The sequence below is a fragment of the Chelon labrosus genome, assembly GCF_963514085.1.
Source record: "Chelon labrosus genome assembly, chromosome: 14".
Classification (NCBI taxonomy): Eukaryota; Metazoa; Chordata; class Actinopteri; order Mugiliformes; family Mugilidae; genus Chelon; species Chelon labrosus.
Genome location: NC_140347.1, coordinates 3,002,561 through 3,016,854, shown reverse-complemented (window position 1 = coordinate 3,016,854; position 14,294 = coordinate 3,002,561). Strand labels below are relative to the sequence as shown.

General features: G+C 43.3%; 1 protein-coding gene across 1 annotated transcript in view; it reads right to left on the bottom strand.

The window, feature by feature from the left end:
* Window positions 1-3,913: 3,913 nt before the first annotated feature.
* LOC311498919 (uncharacterized protein) overlaps window positions 3,914-14,294 on the bottom strand; it is a 227,553-nt gene continuing 217,172 nt past the window's right edge. The window contains exons 15-18 of the mRNA XM_084559703.1: window positions 9,867-10,040; window positions 9,571-9,744; window positions 7,013-7,059; window positions 3,914-6,778 (exon numbers count right to left, since the gene is read on the bottom strand). Coding sequence (XP_084415829.1) covers window positions 6,240-6,778; window positions 7,013-7,059; window positions 9,571-9,744; window positions 9,867-10,040 — 934 coding nt within the window. The 3' untranslated portion in view covers window positions 3,914-6,239. The remainder of the gene's footprint in view (window positions 6,779-7,012; window positions 7,060-9,570; window positions 9,745-9,866; window positions 10,041-14,294) is intronic.

Sequence of the window (14,294 nt, the reverse complement as noted above, 5' to 3'; positions counted from 1 at the left end):
TTTGTGAATGGACAGGGCATTTTTCTTCCTGTCAACAGCTCATGAGGTGAGAGTCCTATGGTATCACTTGGGCTGGATCTCAGTGAGAACAGGACCAAAGGCAGAGCCTCTGTCCATTTCATTTTTGTTTCATCACATATTTTAGCCAGTTGTTGTTTAATTGACTGATTAGCTCTCTCTACCAGCCCCTGTGATGCAGGGTGGTAGGCAGACCCAAAGCGGTGTTGAATTCCAAAGTACTTCTCGTCTTCTTTCAAGGACTCTGCTGTAAAATGTTTCCCGTTATCAGAACGAATATATCAACAGTATCAACACAAACAAGCAAATATCTACAGCCTTTTACTCTTTGATTCATCCCCATGTCAGTAAAGTCAATCACCACTTCCTGCCATGGTCTGTTTGGGACAGGGAACGCCCCCATCCCCATCTTAAGAGTCGCTCGAGGATTAAACTTAGAGCAACTGGAACATGTATCTACAAAATATTTACACACTTCTGATAGATAGGGATGCCACCATTTTTGTCCTATCATCTCAGTAAGTCTTCTTCCTGATTGATGTCCCCGTTTATGTCCTTCTTCACACAACATCATCAGCAAAGTAGAGGAGGCTACAATTCTCCCATCATGTGACCTCCATATGCCCGTTGTTTTACATTCAGTGGCACCTTTTTCAACGAACGCCTGTTTTTCATGAGGGGCTGCTTCCTCCTGCATGCTCAACACTTCACGAATTACTTTTTGTTCCATGGTTTCATTATCTCCATCAGTCACTCCTTTTAACACCATCTGTAAGGTTTTACTGATTTTTTTCTTCATAGCCTGCCACCAGCATTGTTACCTAATGCTATCATACCTGTCCCTGTCTGGTGTCCTGAACATTTTATGATGGCTGCTTTACAGGGTTTAGAGAGAGCGTCTTGTAGTTTTACCATCTGAGTCATGTGTTTCACAGGTTTACCTGTACTGGTAAGGAAATCTGTTCTCATCCATTGTTTTAGGTCTACGTGTACGGCTTTTACAGCATAAGCAGAGTCAGTGTAGATGTTAACCTCCTTCCTTCGCTCAGTTCACAGGCTCGGGTTATAGCTATGATTTCTGCCAATTGTGCTGAGGCTGGTGGTGGTATGATGTCTGCCTCCAAGGTCTCCCACCTGAGTTCTCTTATCGGTGAGGCCTGTCTGCTGACTACAGCGTAGGAGGCTATTATTCCTCCTCCAGGCACCGCGTGACTGTGGCCATCTGTGAACAGATTGTCAGCGTTATCTATGGCTTCAGTAACTATGTTGGGAAAAGTGTCCATCTCCTCTCTGACCAGGGCTTCACACTCATGAGGTACTTCGCTGGTATGGGAGCGGCCATGTTATTATCTGAGCTGACATAATGCACATTTGGCTGGAGCAATATTTCCTGCATTCTGCTGGTTCTTTGTTGACTTAAAGTGAACTTTTGTCTTGAAATGTAGCTTGTTACTGCGTGGTTTGTGTGTACTGTAATGTCCTGTCCCCTTGTGATGTGAGCTGTCCCTTTCAGCACTTTAGCTATAGCACATAGTGCTCTGGTGCAGGTAGGATGGCCCTTTTCCACTGGTTCTAGTTTAGTGCTATAATAGCATAACACTCTCCTCCCTTGAGCTCCGGGCTGCCACAGTACGGAGCTCACAAAACCATCTTTTTCTTTTACATCCAGTTCAAACATTTTACCCAAATCAGGAGCGGAGAGTTCACTAGCCTGTGCTAGTTGCTGTTTTTGTACAATGAAGGCCTCCTCAGCTTCTTTGGTCCATGCTAAGTTAGCTTTTAGGTGGCTGTGTCCTGCATCAGTGATGAGTCGTCACAGTGGGGAGACAGTTTCAAAGTATTGAGGTATATAATTTTTACTATAGTTAGCCATCAACAGAAAGGCCATCATTTGCTGCACAGTGACAGGTTTCGCGTGTGAGAGGATGTTGTTTTTGTGGTTTGCTGTCATACCTACACCATGGCCTGATATTATTCTTCCCAAGAATACCACACGAGCTGCAGTTTAGATTTAAACACTTTAAACCCTTTTTCCCCCAGCCATGTAAGCAAACCAGCTGTAAGTTGTGCCACCTCTCTCTCCCTGTTTCTCCTCTTTAATCTCTGTGTTGCTCTTCTTTTCTGTTCTTCTCCTCTCCTTCCTTTCTTCCTGCTCTCTTGTTACCATTCCCTCCAGAGCCTGCTCTCTCAATGCCTGTTCTTCCATTGCCTGTTCTCTTTCCCTCTCCGTCTCGTCTGTTCTGTTCCACGTCCATGCTGCCTCTCTTCCTTTTACCTCTCCATACTGTGACCCTGCCTCTCCCTGGCTGCTTCTGACAGTTAACTTGGCCATTCCCTCTTTTAGTTCACTTGACATGTTCTTTATTTCTTCCACCTCCTCCTCTCTCTTTTCCTCTTCTAGAGCTTGCTCAATAGCCTCCGTCGCAGTGGGTTTCAGTTCACATGTAAGCGTACCTTTGGTTATAGTTACTTGTGGCATCTGCACAAACAGATTATTAGGACTGTGTGGGTTGTTAGGATTCTCCTCTCCTGCTCCCTCCATCATGGTTCTGGCCTCCGCATACAACTGCTCAGATTTCGGTGCACTAGCTGACGCTGTCAGTGGTGTGTATGAAGGTGGTGCAGGACATAATGACTCACCAGTTGTTGCTGTGGTAGTCTCACTTACATCAGGCTTGTTCTTTTCTTTTTCTTCCATCTGGACCGTTTGTACTGGAGCTCTGGTGTGGCTAGAAAAGCAGCTGCTAAAATGCAGACGTGTAAGTTTCATATGATCTTCAGTCTTTTTTTTTTCCTTCTCTTTCTTTCCCTTCGATAACCTTCCCGCTTTTTCAGTTTCAGTTGTCAATGTGTGTACTTTATTTTGGAGGGTCTTCTCATAATATTTCCGTTGCGTGGCTGTCGGTGGGGGGCCCCCAAGGTCACTGAACAACCCGTCAGCTGTTACGTCCTCGCACCATTTTTCAAAATCTTGTAGTTTCCTTATGACTCTTTTCTCTGGGAAGGATCGTTTTATTCTATCTGTCCCTTCCTTTAAATAGGCTCCTAATGAGCCTGGTTCTAATGGTTCTAATGGTTCTAATGGTTCTGACTCACACATCCTGTGTTCTCATTCACACGATCTGTCCAGCTGAGAAATGCAGCACGCTGTGTAGAAGGTACTCAGCCCCAAAGACCGATCACGTAAGGACTCAGTCCTGACACCAGAACTTATTCAGACCCTTTGAGCAGCCTACTTCAACAGACAGTGAACTTGTGTTAGCACCGTTAGCTGCTTCAGCGAGCTCTCCAGATCTCACACACAACAGTAAAAACACAAAAACAATGATATACTTATTTCACTATACCCGTGACTTCTTTTATCTGTCCCTGTTCCCGTATTTCTGTCCCTACTGGTCACTTCTTCTCAATACAACACACAACACAGAGGGGAGCTTTTACACCCGGACACCCAGGCAATTTGGAGCCCAAGTATTTGTGTGAGGGACCTCTAAACCCACCTCTTCACCTATTTTCTGCAGAGTTGAGCTTTTACATCCAAGCCTTCAGATACGACAGATCTGAATGTTAAGATGAGGGACCCTCTAAACCCAACTCTTTACTACAGAGGGGAGCTTTTACATCCAGACACTTAGGCAATGTGGGCCTAAGTATTTAGATGAGGGACCTTTAAATCCACCTCTTTACTAGGAGTTCGGAGCTGGCGGCTTTTACACTTGACCAAGTGAGGGGACCATTTAAACCCACACTCTTAGACTGGGGTTGTTTTGGGGGGCTGATCAGACCCCTCCAGCCTTAAAATCGTGCCAGTCGGGCCTCTTTATTCAAAACACTTCTCTTTTCTTTATTCTTAACTCTTCTAATCCGTACGAATTCTCTGCGTTTAATTCCTACAAACAACACTACTGTTGGATCATGCTCTCACAGTCATGAAATGTCTCGTAAGACATGCAGAAATTTGTTTAAAAGGTTTTCTGCTTACCTTTTTATTTAGTTGCGGCCGCTGGCTGTAAGAGACGTTCCTCCAGTGTAACTATTCCTTTCCAGGTAAACCGCCCAGGTTCTTTCTACCTATTGGAAAGGTTAGTCTGACTATGAATAGACCACTCGACAACTTCTCTCCAATTGACCGTTTATTCAGCATGCAGAGAATAGGTACAGAGTCAGCACTGAGACTTCAACTTAACCATCTTATGGGTAGAAAAGGAGAAGCCCAGAACAAAGCATACACAGAGTTTTTGTTCTAACTAGACTCCTCCTGAAGACAATATGAGGAGCACGGCCTTTCGTATATCAGCAGTTTTCCATGTGTAGCGTAGACCGGCTCTAACTGATTTCTTCAAGGTGAAACATTAGAGTGTGGTGCATCCTGTCTTGTGAGCAAGGCTACAGCGGAGTGGAAAACAACCCTGTATCTGGTATGATAGAAGAAGAAGACTTCTTTCTGTTTTTGACCTCACATAACTCTTTAATATCCAACACCCAATGACCCTTAACAGGAATAAGCAGTTACAGAAGATGAGACGAATGAATGTTCCATTAGTGTAATGGTGATACTACTACTGTTACTTCTACTACTACTACTACTACCACTGCTACTACTAGTACTACTACTAATAATAATAATGGTTGTGCTTATAGAGCAGAGTGATCAAAAACATCCATCCAAGTCCCTGACAACTAAATTGTGATAATCTCTTCTTTCAATATTATTTGTTATTGTAATGATTTCTTGCTTACACACACACACACACCCACACACACACACACACTAGATACTAATCATTCTCTCTGTGTGTGTCCTATAAATTTAATGGTAACTAATTCTTTTCTATAGGTTTACTAACTGGTAAAATCATGTATTCTGTGCTAAAATACAACATCTAATCTGTATTTACAACATAGATTGATTCTGCATCTCTATTTACAGCTCATTAGTCCTTACGTGAACATTTACTGTTGAATGAATGAAAACCTTTATTAGTCCCGCAATGGGGAAATTGCACCCTATGGCAACAAGAGACAGCAGACGCTAGATGTGGCCAACCGTCTGAAAAACATCCCATAAAATCACAAATGGTCATATTAAGACAAAATCAACTCCAACTGCCAACAGTTCCACTCCTTAAACTCTGAGCTAATGTGTTGTTACCTGTCAGGTTGTCATAGTGACCATAGACTGTCACCTGAATAGAACAACATGTCCTCAGCTCTGGACTGACCCATGAACTCTGACCTATAGTAGCAGGAGATGACATGGTGTGAGCCCGTCTCATCATCAGTAGTCCAGAACCACAAATGAAGGTCTATTTGTTTGCTCTTTGTGGTTTTATTCATGCTTTCATCAAACATGATAACAGCTTCTCACTAACGCTGCCCGATAGCTCCTTCTTGATGAATGAAGCCATGCCATATTTGGTGATATATGCCGTTTGATTTTCACCACAGGTGAATGACTCTGCAAGCTGAGAATCAGGGAACATGGCAGCAAAGACGTGACTTATGTCCTCGTTAGATTGAAATGAATTGTGACTCACCACAGTATGGAGAACCTTTTGGGTCTCTGGTGGTGAAATGAAGCTTTTCATAGTCGACTGAGAGGTGGCGTCTGAACTTGTAACGTTAGGTCGTGCTGCAAACAATGCAGGGATTAGCCTGGCCCCGGCTATGGCTAGCTGCTGCCGTGTACCGCTGGTACTTTCCTCCTTTCATATGAGACTCGACGGCTTTGAGCCCCATGGTCCCTAACCAAAAAGTCTTTGTGCACAATTTGCACATTGCCTCGTTCTTATTCTCAGCAGGCGCCAACCACCTCCTAAATAAATCCTCTTCCATCCACTTGTTGATAAATTTACATCACAGAGTAGAATAATATTTTAATAGGAAAACTTCTACTTCAGCAAATGGATAATATAGAGTAATACTGTTTGTACTTCAGGATACGTGTAGAGCTGAATTCACAATAACCAGTTTCAGACATGAGACCTCTCAGTTTGATCTTCATGTGTCCAGGATTATCCAGATAGAAGTGATCATCAAAGTCAGTCCAGTTCTTCCAGGAGTTCAGTGGTTAGGAGATCATTTCACTACTTCTAAGACCAAACATATTCTGACATCAAATCACAATCAGTGATTCAACTGTAAACCAAAAAGAAACATCATCCACCATCAACATTTAAAGCTCAGAGTTGAAGCTGCTGTCACTTCAAAGACTCTCCTTCCTACAGAGAACACAGAGACACTGAGGAGTCATACATCCAGACACTAAACCCAAATCCAGGATAGAGAGGTTCAGTGAATGTGGTGTTGAAGGTGTAGAGGTGGATCAGTTTGTCAGAGGAGACTCTGTAGAAGGACAGAGTTCCAGCAGGACAGTCCACATACACTGATACTCTGTTAGAGACAGAGGAGGAGGAGATGGATTTTGCTCTGTGATTGTGACGGACAAAGTAACCAGCAACATCAGAGCAGAACAGACTCCAGGACTGATCATTCTCTCCTAACCTGCTGTTATTCATGCCTCCTTTCCTTCTGATTCCTCTGTAACTCACTGATATATCAACCTTTCCTCTCCACTCAACCTCCCAGTAACAGCGACCAGTCAGAACATTTCTACACAGCAGCTGAGGCCAGAAGTCATATCTGTCTGGATGATCAGGATATGGCTGCTTCTCTTTCACATATGTCACCTTCCTGTTGTTGTCAGACAGTTTGAGGTTTGTGTTGACCGAGTTTGTGTCCACTTCAAGTTGACAGAAATCTGATGGAGAGAAAAAGACACAACACAGCTGCAGTTTATCATCTGACACATCTGATGGATTTCTTCTTTCTTTCCTCACTGATCTGTTGTTCATTAATAGAAAGTTTAATGATGATACTTTTAGTCAGGATTCTCTTGTCAGTGATGTTTGAATGAATAAATACCACAACTATCAGCTTTGGATTTAAAGACAAACTGACACTTTGATGTTTTATCATCATTAGTCAAACTTACACTTCCTGACATCAGGTTTTAACCTCTGCTCTCCACCATGGTCCATCCTGGAGGAAGAAACACAGTCAGAATGATTTTCTATCCAACATGAGTCCTAACTGCTGTTCAACATGAAGCAGAGTTCATCAGTTTATCAGTGAGACACAGAAACAGACTGAAACTCATCAGTATAGACTGTCTCTGATGTTTCACTGTCTGAAAGATAATGAAATGTAGAAATGCTAAATGTATGTCAGTGGTGTCTTACACAAGTCAATATAGTTTACTTGTACATTCATTTGACTGTGATTGTCAGAAATAAGCCTGGAACTAAACAAGAACAAACACTGTCAGACTGAGAACATAATCTGATGACTGTGGTGTTCAGCCTTTTTCCTTAAATAAATGATGAGCTGTTGAACAGTGCTAAGAGTTATATTCAGTATGTTATATAACATTATTTGACATGTCTATTTGTCTGTGTATAGTTTTCCTCCAGCTGATCCAGACAGGCTGCAGTGACGTCCAACATGAGATGAAGAGCTGGACTAACAGGACTTCTGGTCAGTGCAGAGTATAATTTGAAAGTCTTCACTTCATCACTGATTCCTTGTTACAGCCCAGATGTGTTCACTTTAATATTGATGTTTTTCGAAATTTAAGATTTGACTTTAAATTGTTAAACTATTGCTTGAATAGCAGTTGTATAATACATCTGTGATGCTACCATACATCCATTTCTAATGGATGAAGCCTTGGCCTGAAAGAGAGGTCATCAGGTGGTCCCCAACCTTCTCTGGGTGTTTCGACCCTTAACCACAACACCCTCCGGTTGGCGGGTCAGCAGTGACTGGCCAGGTCACTGCCCCTCTCTTCCAGGCTTCCAGCTTGTGTCCTCTCTCTTATGCCAGAGCCAACAGGAGGCTCTTTCTGACGCTTCACCCAGCCTACGAACTGCTGTTTTCCTCAAGTGGCCTCTCAGTCCAACCTTCGTCATTAGATTCCACGCAGATTGAGCTGGGAACCCTCGACATCCAACTTCCACCGTCATCAGCCATGTTGTCCACCCCTTGTCCTGACAGTCTTGGACGAGTTGCTGGTATTTGTTTTTTTTTTCTCTCTGCAGCTTCCTCACAGCCCTCCTCCCACGGCACTGTCAACTCCACCAGGATGATCTTCTTTCCCTCTGGCGACCACATGATGATGTCGGGCCTTAGAGTTGTGCACAGTACTGCCTCAGGGAAGTGGAGTTTCCTTCTGAGGTCAACCTCCATTTCCCATCCCTGGGCTGACTGCAGGAGATTCTGCCTGGCTTGGCTGTGGACGACGGGTCTTTGGCCCTCTTTCACAAAGGCGATGGTACTCAGCAGTGGTCTTACTTTGGCGGGTTGTTTTTTCCTCCTTTCTTGCTCCAGGATGTCTGCGAGCACTGCTAACACCTTATCATGGCGCCACCTGTATCTCCTCTGTGTCAATGCGACCTTACATCCTGACAGAATGTGCGCCATTGTTCCTTTCCCTCCACACAACCTGCACAGTGGGTCCTCCCTCATCCCCCACCTGTGCAAATTGACTGGGGTTGGTAGGGTGTCATACACTGCTCGGAGTAGAAAGGATATACGGAAGGGTTCCAACCGCCACACTTCACTCCATGTGATTGACCTCTTGGGGATGTTGACATCCTGCTGCGGTCTTTGGCCCTCTTGACTTAGTACTCGCTACAGATATGATCAGGTTCATTCCCATGACGAACAAGATGGGGGAGATTGTGCATCCTGTCACTATCCCCTTCTCAACTGGCTGCCACTTTGTTGTAAACTTGGCGGACTGGAACCGTAGCTTGATGTCTCTTAGGTAACTGGTGATCATGCCCTGGATGCTATGTGGGATGTGGTAGTAGTCCAAAGCAACTTGGATCAAGTTGCAAGTTAGTAACAATGTAATGTTAAATGTTAAATGTGAAGTTGAAATAAATATATGGATGTTCTGTATCACTGAGTTGTATTTGTCTTTATTTCCTTTTAACTGAGCCTTTATAAATGCTTTATAAGACATAAATAGTCCTCACTTCACATTAAGTTTACTAACAATCAATAAATGGTTAAGAACTACCTTAATTAACCATAAATTACAGCAAGATTACATGTTTACAAACCATCTATTAACACACTTAGTAACTATTAATACATGTGTCAATAATAAGATACATGAATGTACATTTAAATAGTTTATTATTCCTTTACTTACACTTTGTAAAATGTCTTATGGACCAGTGAAAACTCCTTAATAACTAGTTTGTAAAAACATTAATTTTGAATTTATAAATGACAAACTAATCATTTATGAAGAATGAAAATGCAATTATTAAACATGTTATTCAGATGCTTATAATGATGAATGAAGCATTTACAGGTGCTTTTATGAACTGCTTACTAATGATCTTCTCATGTAGGACTAATGCTTTATAAATGAGAAAATTAAGTGTTTACTAATGCTTTACTAATGCTTCATAGTGTGACATTATTATAAAGTGTTACCAACAAACCTACACTGTGTGAGCTCCTGTTGTCTGTCCATACCTGAGAGTGTCCAGTCTCCAGAGTGGATCCTCCAGTCCAGCAGACAGCAGCTTCACTCCCTTGTCTCCTGGATGGTTGTAGCTCAGATCCAGCTCTCTCAGATGGGAGGGGTTGGAGCTCAGAGCTGAGGCCAGAGAAGAACAGCCTTCCTCTGTGATCAGACAACCTGACAGACTGGAGATAGAAAAATATCAGAAACTCAAGAAGAAGAAGGAAAATCCTCCAGATGTTGAACTTCTGCACCAGCATGAACCTAAATCAGGATTTAAATGATCAACAACCAGCTGTATCCTGACCTGAGAGTTTCCAGTTTACAGTGAGGACTCTCCAGTCCAGCAGACAGCAGCTTCACTCCTGAATCCTGCAGGTTGTTGTCACTCAGGTCCAGCTCTCTCAGACTGGAGGACTGGGAGCTGAAAACTGAGGACAGAGCTTCACAGCTTCTCTCTGAGAGGTTACAACTGCTCAGCCTGAAGAAGAATCAACATAAAATGTTTTATTTGTCATTTACTAAATGAATCATATTTCAAACAGTTCCTAAATCCACCTACAGAGCTTTGTTGGAGGCTTTGACCACTGGCAGCAGCCTCAGAAGAGCCTCCTCTGAAGCAGAGTATTTCTTCAGGTCAAACACGTCCAGATCTTCTTCTGATGACAGTAAGATGAAGACCAGAGCTGACCACTGAGCAGAAGACAGTTTATCTGTGGAGAGACTTCCTGATCTCAGGGACTGTTGGATCTCCTCCACTAGAGAACCATCATTCAGTTCATTCAGACAGTGGAACAGATTGATGCTTCTCTCTGCAGACAGATTCTCACTGAACTTCTCCTTGATGTACTGGACTGTTTTCTGATTGGTCTGTGAGCTACTTCCTGTCTGTGTCAGCAGGCCTCGTAGGAGAGTCTGATTGGTCTGCAGTGAAAGACCCAGGAGGAAGCGGAGGAACAAGTCCAGGTGTCCATTTGGACTCTGTAAGGCCTTGTCCACAGCACTCTGATGGAGACGTGTTAGTTCAGGTCTGTTTCTAAAGACTTTAGACTTCAGAGATGTAGTTTGTTGTTCTTCCATCAGGTTGACATCAGAGTTGATGAAGGTCAGATGGACATGAAGAGCAGCCAGAAACTCCTGAACGCTCAGATGGACGAAGCAGAACACCTTGTCCTGGTACAGTCCTCTCTCCTCTTTAAAGATCTGTGTGAACACTCCTGAGTACACTGAGGCTGCTCTGATATTGATGCCACACTCTGTCAGGTCTGATTCATAGAAGATCAGGTTTCCTTTCAGCAGCTGATCAAAAGCCAGTTTTCCCAGAGACTCAATCATCTTCTTGGTCTCTGGACTCCAGTGTGGATCTGTCTCAGCTCCTCCATCATACTTGACCTTCTTCACTTTGGTCTGAACCACCAGGAAGTGGATGTACATCTCAGTCAGGGTCTTGGGCAGCTCTCCTCCCTCTCTGGTTTTCAACACATCCTCCAGAACTGTAGCAGTGATCCAGCAGAAGACTGGGATGTGACACATGATGTGGAGGCTTCGTGATGTCTTGATGTGGGAGATGATCCTGCTGGCCTGCTCCTCATCTCTGAATCTCTTCCTGAAGTACTCCTCCTTCTGGGGGTCAGTGAACCCTCTGACCTCTGTCACCATGTCAACACACTCAGGAGGGATCTGATTGGCTGCTGCAGGTCGTGTGGTTATCCAGAGGCGAGCAGAGGGAAGCAGTTTCCCCCTGATGAGGTTTGTCAGCAGCACATCCACTGAGGTGGACTCTGTAACATCAGTCAGGATCTCAGTGTTGTGGAAGTCCAGAGGAAGTCGACACTCATCCAGACCGTCAAAGATGAACACAACCTGGAACTCTTCAAAGCTGCAGATTCCTGCTTCTTTGGTTTCAGTAAAGAAGTGATGAACAAGTTCCACCAAGCTGAACTTTCTCTCTTTCAACACATTCAGCTCTCTGAAAGTCAATGGAAATATGAAGAGGATGTCCTGGTTGGCTTTGTCTTCAGCCCAGTCCAGAGTGAACTTCTGTGTTAAGACTGTTTTCCCAATGCCAGCCACTCCCTTTGTCATCAGTCTTCTGATTGGTCCATGTCTTCCAGGTGAGGCTTTAAAGAGGTCTTCTTGTCTGATGCTTGTTTCTGGTCTGTGTGGTTTCCTGGATGCTGTTTCAATCTGTCTGACCTCATGTTCATCATTGACCTCTGCAGTCCCTCCCTCTGTGATGTAGAGCTCTGTGTAGATCTCATTCAGAAGGGTTGAGTTTCCTGCTTTAGCAATCCCCTCAAACACACACTGGAACTTCTCCTTCAGAGTAGATTTAACTTTACGTCCACACTCTGGAACAAGAGTTCCTGAATGAACAAGATATGTAATGAATCAGTGAACTCATTCATTTTAATAACATTCACATGTGAATGTTTTCAGTCCAGAAGAATTCATAGATGTGATTCAGATGTTTTCATCATATTAACATCAGAGTCTAGAAATATAAACTTCTCCCATGTTTCCTCCATTTCCTCTTTCCATCAAGTTAAAGCTGTTAAATCCTCTTACTGCTCTGCAGACAGTCAGCCAGCTCCTCCTGCTTCATTCTCCTCAGGAAGTTCACTGTGATCTTCACAAATAAATCTCTGCTGCTCCTCCTCTGCTCTTCATCCTCACCCTCCAACATCTCCTCATCCTCCCTCTGACTCTCTAAGCATTCTGGGTAATCTGGACTCAGAACCTTCTGGATCTTCTTCAGCTCATTCTTCATAAAACTGATGATGTTCTCCTCCAGCAGCTGGAACAGAATAATAATCCAAGTTAAATGATCAGAACCCAATCATGTTGATCTGAAAGGCTGCTTGTTGACAGCATTCAACATGAAGACTTCTCCAACCAGAATGCTAGTTTGTGGTTGTTGAGGTTAGCAGTAGTAGCTGTGATTGAACATTTACTCACCATGAATATGGAGTCCAGGTCTTTGTGGTGATGATCACTGGAAACCACTGAGATCTGCTGCTGAAGTCTGTGGAGAAACATCTTTGATTCAAACTAACTTCTTTAACAAACACACTTTGGTGATGATCATCATTTTATTGATGACACAAACTCAAGATGAGAACAACAAACACTGCTCTGATTACTGAGTGTGGTGTTTTAACTAGGGATGGCTCGATACAACTTTTTCATGTCCGATACCGATACCGATACTGCAACTTGGAGTATCTGCCGATACCGATATCAATCCGATACCTTCTTTTCTCCTCTGTTGTTTATAATACATATAGTTTGTATAGATGTACTTTGCTTAATATGGACATCTAAAAACACCATGGTCAAACTGAACTGTGCAACAAATATTCTGCTCCCCTAAGGGAAGAAATAAAATAGACCACAATGTGCCTCATGCCATAAGCTCTTTATTTAAACTTCAAATCAGTGCAAACTGCAAACTTGAATGTTTCTTCTTTTACATGTAACCTCTGGGGTTGAACTGTATGTAAAACACCCATATCAAACTAGATATAGAATGGACTCAGTTCCAATGTCCCATTGAAGACTATAGGACAGGGGTGCCCACACTTCTTTGGCTTGCGAGCTGCTTTTACAATGACCAAGTCAAAGTGATCTACCTATCCTAAGTCATATTAATTGTTGCTACAGTGTTAAAAGCTCTATCCATCGTTGTTTTTATTTTTATCAAGAAAAACTGGTGCACTGCACCTTTAGAAAAATAGCGCTGTCTCTTTAAGAAAGACGGTAGTCCTGAGTTGTGGTTGAAGTTGCGCGTGGCAGTGGATGTGAGCCGCTGAACTGAGGGTATGTTGCAAATATAAAGTAAAAATAAATAAAGATGAACGTTGTCTTGCTGTTTGTTTTGGAGACAGCAGACAGATAATTGTTAAGCCAGACTAACATCTAAAACATTTTATTTTTTCCAATGGCACGCGATCTACCTGCACCAGTCGATCGTGATCGACGTAATGGGCACCCCTGCTATTAGGCGCGTTCGACTTCATGCAGATCTGTGCAGATCTGACTTGACGTGATGCATGCTGGGTAGAACAAGTTAATTTTAACCAATCATATTCGAGGTCTATGAGCATGACAACCCAGCATGCATCACGTCAAGTCAGATCTGCACAGATCTGCATGAAGTCGAACGCGCCTATCGAGAGTGAGGAGTCACGTGCCGATTTGGGTTGATTTGGGCGGAGTCTGAGCCGGTCGGCCATGATGGTAGGAGACGCTATCAGTTGCCAGGGGCAACGCCTTCAGAACTTAACAGAGGCGCGACGAAACATTACAGAGCTCTTTAAATTTTGCGCGTTTATTATTTCGGCGGGACAGATCTACGAATAAGTAAGAAAGTAAAGCAATGGAGAAAGTTAAGGCGAAAGAAACGTAGGTGCGGTCGTGTTCGTGCGTTGTGTTTATTAAGACCAACAGAGACCGAACCACTGTTTTCATTGATTTATTCGCCGTACTTGGCAGGACAGTATACAGTCAGTCTCGTGAAACTTCCAAATAACTTGCTCTCACACTGTAGCGCAGGGAGACAGCGCAGGAAAACTGTATTATTATGTATTATGACATATGCTACCAACAAGGTAGCATAATGTCATGAGCAGAATCTCAACTACTTTTTAGTTAACATTAATGGTTGGCCATTGAGCATTTTCGAAGAGGCAATAGTTTGTTAGATAGTTAGCCAGGCAGCAAACTTCAGATACAC